The 16,584-nt window shown below is 41.3% G+C and overlaps 1 protein-coding gene across 1 annotated transcript in view; it reads right to left on the bottom strand.

Moving 5' to 3' along the window:
• Nucleotides 1-287: 287 nt before the first annotated feature.
• Nucleotides 288-16,584, bottom strand: part of E330014E10Rik (RIKEN cDNA E330014E10 gene) — a 28,361-nt gene continuing 12,064 nt past the window's right edge. The window contains exons 2-4 of the mRNA NM_001122668.1: nucleotides 3,500-3,813; nucleotides 2,245-2,835; nucleotides 288-1,284 (exon numbers count right to left, since the gene is read on the bottom strand). Of these exons, the coding sequence (NP_001116140.1) occupies nucleotides 717-1,284; nucleotides 2,245-2,835; nucleotides 3,500-3,786 (1,446 nt within the window). The 5' untranslated portion in view covers nucleotides 3,787-3,813 and the 3' untranslated portion in view covers nucleotides 288-716. The remainder of the gene's footprint in view (nucleotides 1,285-2,244; nucleotides 2,836-3,499; nucleotides 3,814-16,584) is intronic.

The raw sequence follows: 16,584 nt of genomic DNA, 5'->3' as shown, positions 1-16,584 counted from the left end.
AGTAAGCCCATTAAGGCATGAGAAAAAGATCAGGAGTTCAAAGCCAGAATGGAAAGCCTGTTTACTTTGCTCTATGTTGTCTTCTTACCTTTAGGCATCTTTGATGGGTACAAGGTGCCTTGTGGTCTCAACATACTGGATATTAACCATCTGTGATCATTTTAATCTGTCTTCACCAGATTTGTGTCTATGTTGCTCACATTAATGTAAATGTTTTGTGCACATAACTGATCAACTACACAAAAGTGTTATACATGTAGCCCAAGCAAGAGACTAGGGAAAGATGTGTCAAGAAAACTTTTATTTTATACATGCCATATTCACCTGGAACTTTGCTTCCTTCATAAAATAACAGTGTCTTTCCAATCCTGGACCTATTCTATCATCCTGACCCTGAACCTGGTAGTAAGGTTGGTAAAAGTCAAAGACCCTGGAGAGAGAGGTTATAGGTACACAAAAAAGCATCTAAATATACTGTCTGGGCAGAAGCCACATATAAATGCCAAACTGTTTTTCTGATTCCATCATGCCCCTGGTCCAACAGTCTATTGGAATAGTCCACATTTCTATCTAAGCATTCAGGGTCCCAGTCACTACCCATCTCTTTACTTCTAACCATATGGGAAGTGTCTGAAGTCACAGTCTCTGAGCACCCTGGATGAGAGATGTGTCCCAGGCATGTCATTTATTCATATTCAGAAGTCCTGTATCCATGTTTACTGCAAACAGGAACAAAGTCTTGCCCCCTGGCCATAGACACAGGTCTTGCCACAATTTTGGCAGACATTTGTTGCAAAAGATATGCTCTTAGGCTCTCTTTTGGCCCTGAGGGTATCCATGAGCTCCTGACAAAGTTCCACAAATCTTTCTCTGGAGACATGACCCAATGCATCATAGCACTCCAGAGGGACAGGGTATTGTTCCACATTCATCTTGCTCCAGTTGGCTGTGTGCTGCAAAAGGTCCTTCAGGATGGCCATGGAGAAGTCATTGCTGTAGAAGTTGATCTGGTTGAGCTGAGAGCATTGACTGAGGGCAGGTAAGAGGACAATGAGCTGGGAGTCCTTCATGCTACACCACTGAAAATCCAGAGACTCAAGAGTACCTGCCAGTTTTCCTAGGAGACCTCTCAGAGGCATAAGATCGAGAGCAAATAATGTCACTCCTCTGATTTCCAGATTTTTTAACTTAAAAAGGTTGTGACAGCAGGAAAAGGAATCCAAGTCTGTCTGTGAAATTAGGCAGTGAGTGATGGAGAGGGTCTGCAAGGGCGTCCTCAGGCACCTAGGGATAGAGGAGACCAGAGGGTTAGTTCTGGCAAGTGGTGTTGTAAAGGTTTGGCTGGGATGTACACAGTGGTAGAATGAACCAAGTGCCCCAAGGTCAGTTTAAGTAAATGATCAAGGACAACATCTATGATGCTTCCTGTTGGAAACTGCTCAGTCATGCCAATCTCACAATTCACCCTTGGGCCTCACCCTCAAGCTGAAAACCAGTTCATCACTTAAGCTAAGAAGGCACACAGAAGCTGGGCTTGGTGGTGCACGCCTTTAATGCCAGCACTCAGGAGAAAGAGGCAGGTGGATTTCTGAGTTCGAGGCCAGCCTAGTCTACAAAGTGAGTTCCAGGACAGCCAGGGCTACACAGAGAAACCCTGTCTCCAAAAGACCAACCCAAGAAACCCCTGACAGGATTTTGATATTTGCTGTGAACTCATTGAATCTCCATTCTATCATTTCCTCTGCAGTCATGCTGGCTCTAATTTTCAGTCCAAGTTATACTCCTTGTCCCATGCACTCAGTGCTACTTGGGCTCAAAACATTTCATCCAGGGGAACTGGGCAAAGATAGAAGGCTGTTCCCACAGATCTGAGCATATAGTTCACATTCACAATGAGCTGAGGTGTACCCTGACACCTTACTACACACTCCCCTGCTGGTCCCTTTCCATTTGATTGAGTGGGCATGATTGACGAAGAATTACAACCCATGCTTACTAGAACTGACCTCCTCTTTACATCAAATCACTTCTGTACTCCATGAGTGCTTATTTGAAACACTGAATTAACTTGTAAAATTTCCCTTGTATATGTCAGTATACATGGAAACAAGACATAACTTTCAGAGTGTTATGAGTATCTAAATTTTGTTCCTAGTGAGTGGCAGGCATTACGTACCACTAATCCTTAAGAGAAGAGAGACAGATTTGCTTTGGTAGCTGACCCAGGTCTCTATACTTGCTTACCCTAGTATCTGATGCAGGTGGTCTCTGAGAAAATGGACACGTTTCATGAAGACATGTTGGAGACAGTTGAATTTGGAAAACTGAGAAATAATTTTTTTAATACACTTGACTTTTGAGTCCCTTGTCAAATTCATAATAGGGGAGGTATTCTTGTGGAGTGGTGCCAGGAAGACTCTTTCAAGATTTTTCATCTGCCCAAAGTAGGGAGCAAAATGTGCCAGCCGCAACAGAGTCCAGTCGGTATACAGTTCTAATTCTGTAATGTGCTCTGGATGGAAAACATTCATGATTTCTCTGATAACTTCGTCTGGTGCATCCCAGATCTTCATCTTTGTACAGCAGAAATTTATGGACCCCTTTCTCTGCTTGGCCCAATTCAAGAAATATGCTTTTTGTTCATTGAGCTGAGAACTGATTGACAGATCAACTATGATCTTCAGACGCTGCCTCAGTGCATATCTGCGAGGGGCCTTCACTACTTGCTTTTCATCCAAGGTCTCTGCATCAGAGTCACTGTCATTTGCATCGCTCCATATGTTCCAGAAGACATGGTCCACGTTTCTCATGTCGAGAACCTGAAGTTTTGGCCTCCTGTGGGTGAAACTTATGAATGTCAGCAGTCATCTTGCTATATATATCTAAACTCAGCTCTCCTCCCTGCTAAAGCTTTTTTTTTTTTTAAATTTTTAAAAAAATATTTTTGATACAGGGTTTATCTGTTTAGCCCTGGCTGTCCTGGAACTCACTCTGTAGACAAGGCAGACCTCAAACTCATAAATCTGACTGCCTCTGCCTCCCAAGTGCTGGGATTAAAGGCGTGTGCTACCATGCCCGACCCTGCTACAGTTTTTGTTTTTAAGCACTTCGATATCCAAGGTGGACTCAGGCATGCTACAAAAGCTTTCCTGGGCTTCTGTACACTTGAATACTTTTCTTTCACTAAGGTACACATTATTTCTATTATTATTATTATTATTATTATTATTATTATTATTATTATTATTATTATTATTATTGGGAAGGCCAGGGATAGGCTCATTCTACTGTGAGGCTAAGTGTATTCTAGTCCATATTCAAGTCTAATCCATATCCAAATGTGCTCTCTACAAGTAAACAGTAGATTTCCAAAACCTTGTATCTCTGCTTGTTTATGCAATCAGAAGCATCTAATAGACTTAGGACAAAGCCATTCTCCCTGGCAATGTCTACTGTGTACTCTTTATGCTCCCATATACAATACTTGGATATTGCTTACCAGGGGTGAAATTTTCTTGTTAGTCTCATGTCTACTCCATCTAGCAGAGCTTGCAAGGTTTCCAGGTTATGCATATTTATCAATGGCCCCACAGGGAGATCGTGGAAAGGCCAGGCTGCCACCATTGCCTTTATGAGCTTGTTGAGTCTGCCAGCAAAGGCCTCTTGGAACAGTGGTGGGAAGACCACAGCTGGCAGCTCCTCCAGAGAGGATATGGCCAAAGCCTCATCTCTCAGCAGTGTCTGCCTTGCTAGCTTCTGGAGTGTGGGTGGGGTCTGACCACTCATCCTCTCAGGTCTTCAGGAAGAAGGCTCCTGGGGAAGTAGTTAGAAAAGAATACATATTCAAGACAACTTTATAATACTTCCTCACCACCACATTAACTATTTAGTTTCTGAATTACTGCTCTAGAGTTACAGTGCTAGAGACATCAATTTATTTCTGCATCCTAAACTGGTGGTGTAAAGACAGACTGGCATCATGGGAGCCTCTCTAGTACTCTAATGGACACATAATTTTGGGGTCAAAATATTTTTATGTGTTTCCCTTTCTTTACAAAGGAAAGAATGAAAGGAACCAAAATGGAAGAGATTCCCAGGACCCAGTACAGATGATCCTAGCTGAAATATGGAACATAGAGGAGATAGAACTTGAAGAGGACACCCCAGTCGATATGCATGGCTCCCTTATGAGGGAAGGGGCCACTCATCCATCTCAAAAATTTTAACCTAGAATTGTTCCTGACTAAAGGAAAAACAGGGAAAAGAGATGGTTCAGAGACTGAAGATTAGGCTCTTGAGAGACTGGGATCTTGGGATCTATAAAATCAGCAGACACCAAACCTAAACACTATTGCTGTTGTCAACATATGACTGTCCTCTGAGAGGCTGTGCCACTACCTGTCTAAGGACAACTGCAGATACTCACAGGCAACCTTTGCATTGAGCATGTGGACCCCAATGGAAGAGATAGGGAAGGATTTAAGGAAATATAGGGGATTACAACCTCATAGGAAGAAAAACAACATCAACTAAGTGGACCTCTCAGATTTCCCTGGGACTAAGTCTCCAAACAAGGAGCATACATGAGTGGGTCTATGGTTCCTGATAACATATGTAGCAAATGGCTTATTTCAGAGAGGAGGCCCCTTGTCCTTTGGAGGCTTATTGTCATAGTGAAGGGTGAGGCAGGAGTATGTGGGTAGGTGGGGGAGTGATGTTTTAGAGGTAAAGGGAACACATCATGGGAGGGGGTTTGTGAGGTGAAGCCTGGAAGAGAGATAACATTTTAAATGTAAATAAGTAAAATCATCAAAAGGGTGGGGTGATGAGAATGAAGAATGTGATGAGGAACAAATGGCAGACCAGGAAGGGAATAATGACTGGACTGTAAAACTTAGTTGAAGAGAAATTAAATTTAGTAATAAAAAAGAAAAAAAAAGGACAAACAACACAAAACAACAACAACAAAAAAAGACCAGCAATCAAACAACAACAACAACAACAACAACAACAACAAAACAAGAAAAGAAACAATAATACAACCAAAAAGTTCGTGTGTTGTATAACAATATTGAATTTCCAGTAAGGAGGATAACATCTGTGGGTTCCTACCAAGACTGTCAGGCTCACCTTGGTTCCAAAAGCAGACGTTATCCAAAAACCACAGCTATGTGAAAATGATCTAAAGCAAAGACTAAGGTAAGACATTTGAGTAACTTACAAATGTAATTCCAGCTACCAGGAGTTAAAGATGATCAAAGTTACATGAGCTAAGGTCTCACAAAAACAAAAATAAAAACAAAAACAAAAACAAAAACAAAAACAAATCATCATTTCAGTGAAAGGAAATATGAAAGACCACATTAGTCAGAATGATCTGATTTTCAGCTAACCCAGAGCAACACGCCCAACATCTTAGAAAATTCTTGTGTCAAAAAATATATCAAGCACAGTAATGAAATATACAAGTTATCTTAGAGATATAGTGGAGATGAGGCTAAAACATCATTGGGAATGAAACCCAAGGTCTTCAATGTATTTTATTAAAGAAACAGAAAATGAAATTTCCTGTACTATCCTGGAATCTAAAGGGTTTCAAATCAAACTGCTTAACCCTAGGGAAACCAGTTACATACCAGTTCTGAGTACTGCAGATAGGTCTCTGAGTCCTAGATAACCCAGGCAGTTATCCAATCTCCAGATCTGAATATTTTCTGTCTCCACTGAAGCCTCTCTGAATAACCCTTCCTATTGCAGCCATATAATTCAACCTCAAACTAGAATTGGATTGGATGGTTAAACTCTGCCCTTTTAATTCTATATGTAACATCCAGCCATTTCATTGATTGCACTAGAGCTCTCAGTGAGAATACCTCCATAGCATATCCCTCAAACATTTCACTTGTTACTTAATAACACATCACTGAATTTGTAGATTTTCTCCTTCATTTGCCTTATGATTACATAGTTTTGAGGTTGCTACAGGATTGGGTCTTGCTGTGAAGCCAGGGTTGTTTCTAAACTCTAAGTTCTAGCAATCCTCCTGCCTCAGCATAGTTCTTGCTGCTAGGATTAATGTTGAGAAACACCACACCTGGGCCAATTTTATTCATGTGCACAAAGTCAGTCTGATTTGCCTCAGATCAGGGTTTAATCTATTGATGATAATAGACAGAAAATAATTCATCGATATTATTGTCACTGGATCTAGGACAAAGAGTTTTTAATAGAAAGGAGTATGTTCTGGAGCTCAAGGCCTGAATTGGATGCTTTTTCAATAAACTGCAGTAGCACCTACATAAATGTTAGAGGAAGGAGCATTGTCTGATTCCATTAACAGTGTCCAAGTGTGCTGGGTGTGCACTCAGTTTGTAAGGAGCTACCCAGCATACAGCCATTCCTCTCTCCAGCACTGTATGCAGCAGACATAATGGCTATGCCTGGAAACTCACAGTTCAAGAGTTGGAAGCAGGGGAATAAATTCAAAGCCATCATCAGCCATATTGTAAATAGAAGGACAGCCTGAGCTTACATTTGGGTCTACTTCTAAATAGACCTAAAGAGCAACAGAAATTGGAGGGTCTGAGGGAGATGCTGCCTTTGGCTGACAGAAAACAGATAATGTGTCAGGTAGGATCTGACCAGCATGCTTGCCCAAGATGAAATCAGGAGTGAGCCGTGTGCTGAAGAGTTTGCTCCCCAATAATGAGCACCTATTAATACTCTATTCTGAACACCTACATGGTGACTTGAAATGATCTGTAACTCCAGTTTCCAGAAACCTGAAAACTCCATCTGACCTTCTTGGACACCAGGCAAGCATGTGCTGAACATTCATACATGTAGGAAAAACACCAAAACACAGTGAAGAAAACGCTTTTGTTTTGTTTTTTTTGAGACAGGGTTTCTCTGTGTAGGTCTGGCTGTCCTGGAACTCAAGCTAAGACCAGGCTGTCCTTGAACTAAGAAGTCTGTCTGCCTTTGCCTTTCAAGTGTTGAGTTGGGAATAAAGGCGTGTGCCACCACTGCCAGGCTAAATCTTTAAGAGAATTAAATTTGTAAAAGGAATTGTGGCAAACACCTTTAATCCCTGCACTCTGGAGGCAAAGGCAAACTGGGCACAGTGAATTCAAGGCTAGTTTTATCTAAGTAGCTAATTCTTAGCCAGTGAAGCCTATTGACTAAGGTCTGTTTTACAATTAAGGCAGAGTGGGGTAGGGTAGGACCAGACTTTAATCCCAGCACCCTGGCTGCAGAGGGAGGAGCTGGATCTTTAGACTCCAGACTGATCTACAGATTAAAGTGTGGGACAAGGAGGGCTCCAAAATAGAGAAACACTCTCTCACAATCCAAACCAAACCGAACCAAACAAATAAAAACAAAATCTAGCTAGGTGTGAGATGCTACTATAGGCCTTTAATCCCAGAATTAAGGAGGCAGATGTAGGTAGGTCTGGGAGTTTGAGCTAGTCTGGTCTACACATTGAGTTCTGGATCTGCTATGCCTGTTAAACAGAAACCCTGTCTGAAAAAAACTAAAAACAAAAAATGAAACGTGTATTTTCTAAGAAAAAACTTTTTTTTGGGGGGGGGGGGACAGTGTTTCTCTGTGTAGCCCTGGCTGTCCTGGAACTCACTTTGTAGACCAGAGGCTGGCCTTGATTTAAGGCATGCACCACCACACCCAGCTCTAAGAAAAAACTATAAGGGAGTTTAGTAAACTGAGAGATGGCTCAGTGATCAATGGTACTTGTTACCAAGCCTGAATTCAGAATGGGACCCACAGGTATAAGGAGAGAAACCCTTTAGGGTCTAGTGGTTTCTAGACCACCAACACATTTTTGGGATCCAGGAAATATATGAAGACATAGATGGAATATAAAACCTAGGTAACTGTTACATATTGGAATATGACAAAATAAAGAAACAGAAAAAATAGCCCATGAAAAAAACCACAAGGAATGCATATAGATACAGGACAGGTTCACACAAACAAGAATCCAATAAAAACCAAAATTGGTAGTCATAATACATGAGCAAAGGAGCAGAAGGTTATTAAGACACTGTAGGAAATCCAGTAAGAGTCAATTAATTGGGACCCTTGGTGCTCTCAGAGACTGAAGCTCCAACCAAAGAACGTACATGGGCTGGGAGTAGGCCTCCCCACACAGATGTAGGAGATGTATAGCTTGGTCTTCATATTGGTCCCTTAACAAATGGAGTGCAGCCACTTCAGAAGTTATTGCCTGTTTGTGGGGTATGTTCTTCTAACTCAGCTACTTTGCCTGGCTTCAGAGGGAGAGGATATGTCCTGCCTTGAAAATACTTAAAGTACCAGGATGTGGGGATGCCCAGGGAGCCTCCAACCACTCAGAGGACATGATAAGAAGGTACCTAGAAGTAGTGTGCTAGGGTGTAACCTTGAGAACAGTTAGTGGGTTGTAAGATTAAAAAAAAAAAAGAGTTAAATTAAAAAGCAAAACCAAAAAACCCCAAAAGACAAGAGGCCTGACAAAACATTATGAGACATAGGACCTCCAAAGAGGCCTCTGAGTTCACTTTGTGTTGGCCTGTAGACCTGCCCATATGAATGAGATTTGTACCCTCAAGGAGAGTCCATTTGAGAAAACTAATTTTTCATTTGTAAATGGTTTTCAATAATTTCTGGGTTTGGGATGGGAACTTGTGTCTACTTCCTTTCTCAACACTGATAGCCTATGTGGTATAGATCCACACAGGCCCTGAGAATTATACTTCAGTCTCTCTGAGTTTATATGTGTTTTAGTTCTCCTGTATTTAAGAAGGCCTGGCTTCCTTCCCTCTGACTCTATCCCTCTTTCTTTGTTCTCTTCTACAGGATTCCCTGAGCCTTGAGGAGAGGATTTGATGAAGATTCCCCTTTAGGTCTGAATCATCCAAGGTCTCTGTGTGAGTGAGTGAGAGAGTGTGTGTGTGTGTGTGTGTGTGTGTGTGTGTGTGTGCATGTGTGTGTGTGTGTTTCTGCATGGTAGCATACTACTTATTAAGCCTAGGAAAGGGAAGAGGATCCCAGAAACACTGAAGCTAAAGGTAGTTCCAAGACACAACCACACTTGTTGGGCATTGAATTTATGTGTTTTGCAAATATCAGGTATTCTGAAAATCTCCTAATCCTAGAGATTTTCTCTCTGCCCAGTAAACCCTGATCATCTCTCCATGTCCAGTGATTCTTTTCTCAAATCTGCTCCAACTTTTTAGAATCATTGATGGCATGCCCCTCCCTGACATACCTTTTAACTTGTTTTGAAAACATTTTAGTACAGAGCAGGCTTGCCTCACACTATCTATTAAAGCAAAGATGCCATTGGATTTCTGAGCCTCTATTCAGACTCACATGTTCTGGGAACACAGGCATGCCCCCATTTTTCTAGATTGTACAGTGGTTTATAACCTAAAATATGAATGCCAAGCAAAGATTTACTACTGGAGTTACACCACAGAATTCCCTGCAAAATGGATGAAGCCATCCTGCCTCAGCTTTCTGAGTGCTACTACAGTTAAAGATTGGCAAAGCATGAAGCGAGCCTCTTTATTCCAGAATGGAAAAATAATTGTGTAAAGTATGACAAAGCTAGCTCAGTCAGGCAACAGGGTCTCAAGGTTGTGAATGACGATTGAAAAGACAATGACCATTAGACAACATTATTCCATGACTCTATCCAGTGCTAAGGCTGAAGTAGATTCACTTTTCTCTAGTCTGCTTTTATACCAGTCTAAATACATGCAAAGGATAAAGTCAGTTTTAGGTCAAGGAACAAACAAGGCAATAAACAAAGTTCAGAGTAAGGGGTCCCCAATGGAGATGTTAGTAAAAGAACTGGAGGTGCTGAAAGGGTTTGCAGCTCCATAGGAAGAGCAACAAGATCATCCAACCAGAACCCAAGAGCTCCCAGAGACTGAACCACCAACCAAAGTATCCACATGTATGGACCCATTGCTTTAGCTGCACATGTGTCAGTAGATGGCTTTGTTGGGCATCAGTTGGGGGAGAGGCCCTCGATCCTGTGAAGGCTAGATGCTCCAGGGTAGGGGAATTCCAGGGTGGGTAGTCAGTAGTGGGTGGGTATGGGAGCACGTTTATAGAAATGTAAGATTGGGGGAGGAGATGGGATAGAGGTTTTTCAGAGGGCAAATTGGTATGGGAAAGTGGAGAACATTTGAAGTGCAAATAAATAAAATATCCAATAAAAATTTTATCGACAAAAACCATCAAAGAAACAAAGATACAAACAAACAAATGAAAGTCCCATGTTGCCTGGTTCTCCGGGCTTATCACGATGACCATGGAAAAACTCAATGCTACATTCCTCTGCTGAGTTTTCCTTGAACTTTGTATTAGCCCAAAAGTAAATATTTTTCCCCTGGGGGGGGGGTGGAGCTCAAGACAGGGTTTCTCTGTATAGCCCTGGCTGTTCTGGAACTCACTTTGTAGACCAGGCTGGCCTCCAACTCAGAATCTTTCTGCCTCTGCCTCCTGAGCGCTGGGATTAAAGCCTTGTGCCACCACCCCCAGCAAAAGTTAATATTCTTAGCTGAGCCTACTTCTCTGTTCTAGGCCAATATCAAATTCCTGCCAAACTCCTACAAGGACTCTCCAAAAGTTCTGCACAAAGGTATTTGTCAGGTCCTCTTACAATGGTATTTTATGGTTTCTTGCATGTATTTTCAAGGACAGACTATGGCTCCCAGGTGAATTTCCCTCTGAACCATGCTGGTCACAAATGAGGAAAACATAACCAGGTGATGTGCCTCACATAATAATCCTTCCAGCAGGAAGGCCAAGGCAAGAGGATCCCTCTTGAGTTGCAATTCTAAATTATCCCTAGCAATAGAACAACCATGTGTCTCAGAATAGGATTCTAACCAAGAAGGTCAAGAGCAAAAAGGAGAATAAATCAATCAAACAATAAATAACCAAGCAATCAAAGAATAAAATTCAAGATGAAATATGTCATTCAGGGGAGACAGAACCTGAAGAGACCACCTCCAGTGGCTAGGCATGGCTTCCAGTTGAGGGAAGGTGCCACTCACACATCTCAAAATTTTTAACCTAGACTTGTTCCTGTCTAATGGAAGAACAGGGACAAAAACTGGAGCAGAGACTGAAGAAAGGGCCATCCAGGAACAGGCATCCTTAGATCCATCCCATCAGCAGACATCAAAAACCTATAGTATTGTTGATGACAAGATGTGCTTACATAAAGGAGCCTGATTTGGCTGTCCTCTGAGAGGTTCTAATAGCACCTAAGACAATTGCAGGCATTCACAGGCAACCATTGGACTGAGACCAAGGACCACAATCCTCTACAACACGTGAATTCCTAGAAGTATCGCCATCTCTGATCTGAAGTAGTATTACATGCCCATAGTATAACGAAAACTGTGTGGTATTGGCAGTAAAACAGATAGATTGATCAATGGAATACAACTGAAGACCTGAAATAAACCAACACAGCTATCAAGCATGGACACTAGACTTTTAACAGAGAATGCTAAAGAGACATTGTAAAAAAGAAATCATCCCTATCCAATTGTGCCTGTCTAACTGGACATCTGCATGTATAAGAAAGCAAGCTGCTCTGTATTTATCATCCTCCAATACTCTCAAGTCTAACTGATCAAAACCTCAACATAAAAATGGATACACAGCATCTAACACAAGCTAACGTGGATGTACTTGTCCAGGTTTTCTAGAGTTAGAGAACTTACTGGTGATCACTGTATAGTAAGGGAACTGATGATCACTCACAGTCTGTAGTCCAACTCCCCAACAATGGTCAGCAGCAGATGTGAATGGAAGTCCAAGGATCTAGCAGTTGCTCAGTCCCACAGGCACACAGAAGAGAGTCTTTCTTCTTCCACTTTTGTGTAAATCTCCAGTAGAAGGTGTGGCCCAGATTAAAGGTGTGTACCACCACACCCGAATCTGGAACTTACATTGCCCCAGATGACCTTGAATTTAAAGATCTCCTTGCTTTAGTCTCCTGAGATTCATAGCCACTATGCCCCAAGATCTCCATGTCAAGATCCAAGGCAGAATCCTGTATCTCCCAGCCTCAAGATCAGGATCACAGGTGAGCCTTCCAATTCTGGATTGCAGTTCATTTCAGATATAGTAAAATTGAAAACCAGACATCCACTACAGTGGATATTCTACCTCACACCAGTCAGAATGGCTAAGATCAAAAACTCAGGTGACAGCAAATGCTGATGAGGATGTGGAAAAAGAGGAACACCCCTCCACTCCTGGTGGGATTGCAGACTGGTACAATCATTTTGGAAATAAGTCTCTCTCTGTTCCTCAGGAAATTTGACATAGTTCTACCATAGTATCCAGCTATACCACACATGGGCATATATTCAGAATATGCTCCAACATGTAATAAGGATACATTCTCCACTATGTTCATAGTAGACTTATTTATAATAGCCAGAAGCTGGAAATAACCTTGATGTTCTTCAACAGAGGAATGGATACAAAACATGTGGTACCTTTACACAATGGAGTACTACTCAGCCTTTAAAAAGAATGAATTTATGAAATTCCTAGCAAATGGTTTGACCTGGAGGGCCTTATCCTGAGTGAGGTAACCCAATCACAAAAGAACACACATGGTACGCAATCACTGATTTGATATTAGCCCAAAACCTAGGAATAACCAAGATACAATTCACAGACTACATGAAGCTCAAGAAGAAGAAAAACCAAAGTGTGGGTACTTTGGCCCTTCTTAGATAGGGGAACTAAATATTCACAGGAGCAAATATGGAGACAAAGTATGGAGCAGAGACTAAAAGAAAGTCTACCTAGAAACTGCCCCACCTGGGAATCCATGCCATATACAGTCACCAAACCCAGACACTATTGTGGATGCCAAATAGTGTGAGCTGACAGGAACCTGATATAGCTCTCCTGAGAGGCTCTGCCAGAACCCGAGAAATACAGAGCCAGATGCTCACATCCAACCATTGGACTAAGCATAGGCTCCCCAATGGAGGAGTTAGGGAAAGGACTGAAGGATCTGAAGGGTTTTACAATCCCATAGGAAGAACAGCAATATCAACCAACAAGAACCCCCAGAGTTCCAAGGGACTAAACTACCAAACCAAGACATGGAGGGACCCATGTCTCTCCACCATATATAGCCAAAGATGGCATTATTGGGCATCAATAGGAGAAGAGGCCCTTGGTCTTCTGAAGGCTCTATGTCCCAGTATAGGGAGAATTCAATGGCAGGGAGGAAAGGGGGTAACATTTGAAATGTAAATAAAGAAAATATCAAGAAAGAAAGAAAGAAAGAAAGAAAGAAAGAAAGAAAGAAAGAAAGAAAGAGCAAACAAACATGGTTCCCTTCTTTAGATGACATTACTGTTGTTTAAGTAGAATAAAGTATCTAAATTGAAGGATTCTGCAACAAATGCCTTCTGGGATGAGTTAAAATGAACACATGGATGCCAGATGTGCCAGGATTCAAAATCTTGAGTAGGTGGATAAAGTTATCAGCTAAGGTAGTTCACATATGGATATCTAGGTTGGCCTTTTGCCACATCACCTCCAGTAAAGATCTGTGTGACAATTTCCACAGTCTAAGGTGTTTGACTTCAAAAGGGGGAGGCCTCCTGGAACCAGTTGTGAAATTCCTCACAGGAGAAAAAATTAATGAGCCGTAGTTCTCATATCAGTTTTATGTTTTCTATTCCTTTTCCTATATACAAGATGTTCCTAATTGCCCAGGCCAAGATCTTAAGTATTATGGCTACAAAACCATCTCTTGAAATGGAATCACTAAACATGACCTCATCTCTTGGAAAACCAGGACTTCACTTTATAAATCACGTATAAGATAGTAGTGATAAATCTAAACTTTCCCAACAATAATATTATATGTGTCTGCATGTGTGTCATCAGAAGTAGGTTTTGGAATCTTGTTTAAGAAAGCCTTAAATAGAATTAAAACAGTTTATGTTTTGAAGAATTACAGAAGAACAGGAACTAGAGGTTAAATAGTAACTGATCATAAAAACTCATTAGCTTGTTCTTGGAAATTTGCCACTATCCCTAGATGACTTTGTATTTTGATGTATAAAATGATTATTGCACATGATTATGATTATTGTAAATGATTATGTCTGTTCTATTTTGATTCTTCACTGAATACAGCTTTTCAGAGCTGTAACACCTGTTTCTCTATTGATTGAGAGCTACAGAATACACTCAGATTCAAACTGCCTCTGTGTTTGTTTCTGTTTGTCACCACCAAATCCTTACCCACCTGACTTTGAGAATCCACATCCCAGGGACTCTCCTACCCAGCTGTGGTGGTCTGTGGCAGCCTGTGGTAGAGAAAAGTCATAAAAACAATATCTATGTCTCTCAGCTCCTTTTATCTTCCTCCACCCATACCGTCTCCCAGTTTGTCAACTTGACAGGCCTTCTTACTTGGAATCTGTCAACCTGCTTTTTGCACTTTCTTTGACTGTTGTGTCAATGTTTTCTATGGTATCTTCTGCACCTGAGATTCTCTCTTCTATCTCTTGTATTCTGTTGGTGATGCCTGATCTCTTTCCTAGGTTTTAAACGCCAGGGTTGTCTCCCTTTGTGATTTCTTTATTGTTTCTATATCCATTTTTAGATCTGGGATGGATTTGTTCATTTCCTTCACCTATTTGATTGTGTTTTCCTGTATTTCTTTAAAGGGTGTATGTTTCCTCTTTAAGGGCTTCTGGCTATTTACCTGTATTCTCCTGTATTTAAGAGAGTTTTTATGTCCTTCTTAAAGTTCTCTATCATCACCATGAGAAGCGATTTTAGATCTGAATCTTGCTCTATCAGATGTGATGGTATATCCAGGACTTGCTATGGAGGGAAAATTGGGTTCTGATGATGCCAAGTAACTTTGGTTTGTGTTGCTTATGTTTTTATAGCCTCCAGCTACCTGATTATCTCTAGAGCTACCTGCCCTTGCTATTTACTGGAGCTTGTCCTTCTTGTGATCCTGGTTGTGTCAGAACTCCTCAGAGTTCAGCTTTCTCTGTGATCCTGTGGTTCTGGGTTCCTGAAGTCCTAGGATCCTGAATTCCTGAGATCCTGTGTATGTCAGAGCTCCTGGAAGTCAAGCTCTCTCTGGAACCATGCGATCATGGTGTGACCAAGCTCCTGGGACCCTGAGGACCTGGGCATGTTAGAGCGTCTGGGAGTGGATTTTTTTTCTGGGTATTGTGGGGCTGGCTTCTGAGTTCACACCCAAGGTCTGCTCAGGGCAATGGTCCAGATTGGAAGAAATCCATGCCACTGGTCAGATGGAGTTCCTGGGTTCCCGGGTCCCATTCGTCTCAGTTACTTCAGGTGTTGGGGCAGATTTTGTGTCCTCCTCTATGATCCCGGGAGTGTTAGCACTTGGAGTGGATCTTCTCTGGGTGTTGTGGGATTGGCTGTGGAGTTCACACCCAAGCTCTGCTCAGGACATTGGCCCAGACTGGAAGGAACTCGTGCCACTGGTCAGGCAGAGCTCTACATTTGACTTTTCAACAGAGACTCTAAAATATAGAAGGGCCTGAACTGAACAGATGTCTTGCATCTTTTATGAGACCACAGATGTCAATGTAGACTACTATCCCTAGCAGAACTCTCTATCACCATAGATGGAAAAGATATTCCAAGTCAAAAGCAAATTTTAAAAATATCTATTCAACAAATCTAGACCTACAGAAAATTTTAGATGAAAAACTTCAGCCCAACGGGTTAACTACAACTTAAAAACTACAGGGGGGCTAGAGAGATGGCTCAGCAGTTAAGAGCACTGGCTGCTCTTCCAGAGGTTCTGAGTTCAATTTCCATCAACCACTTGGTAGTTCACAATGATCTATAAGGGGCTCTTATGCCCTCTTCTGGCATGTCGGTGCATATGCAACAGAGCACTCATACATAAAAAAAAAAATAATAAAAAATACAATAAAATCATCCATTTCATGTAGATTAAAAAAAAACACAGACAATAATTCCATTACAGAATAACCAAAATAAGGGAAGTACACACAATCACAACCTCTAACACACCAGAGAGAGAGAGAGAGAGCAAGGGGGGCAAGTTCTTCATACTTCCTGCTTCTCAAAAATTTATATCATACTGGTCAGAAGACTTAAGTTGGATAATCCAATTTTATATAGAAAATTTGGGTAGTTCTCCATGTAGACTGCTGTCTGTTTTTTTTTTTTCAATAATTTTAGAAGTTGCTTATTGTGCAAGCACACTAAAGTTATGTTCCTTATCAAATCTCTAATGAGGTGGAGCACTAGATGCTTTTAATCTCACAATTAACCTGAAGATATTTTAGATTAAGCAAAATGCTTTAAAAAGATAGTTTTAGGTCTAGGTAGATTTTTTTTCAGGATGACAACTGCAAGCTATGATAGAAAATGACTTAAGTACAGGACTCTGAACTCAATGAGAGAGGATAGATAGTACAGTACATTCTCCAAAGCTGGCTAATACAAATGGAGTGGATATTATGACTAATTCTTACCTGATAAGTTTTCATAACTTTT

The sequence above is a fragment of the Mus musculus genome, chromosome 5 (assembly GCF_000001635.26).
Source record: "Mus musculus strain C57BL/6J chromosome 5, GRCm38.p6 C57BL/6J".
NCBI classification, from domain to species: domain Eukaryota; kingdom Metazoa; phylum Chordata; class Mammalia; order Rodentia; family Muridae; genus Mus; species Mus musculus.
The sequence above is the reverse complement of the archived record's forward strand: the minus strand, read 5'-3'. Positions and strand labels throughout refer to the sequence as shown.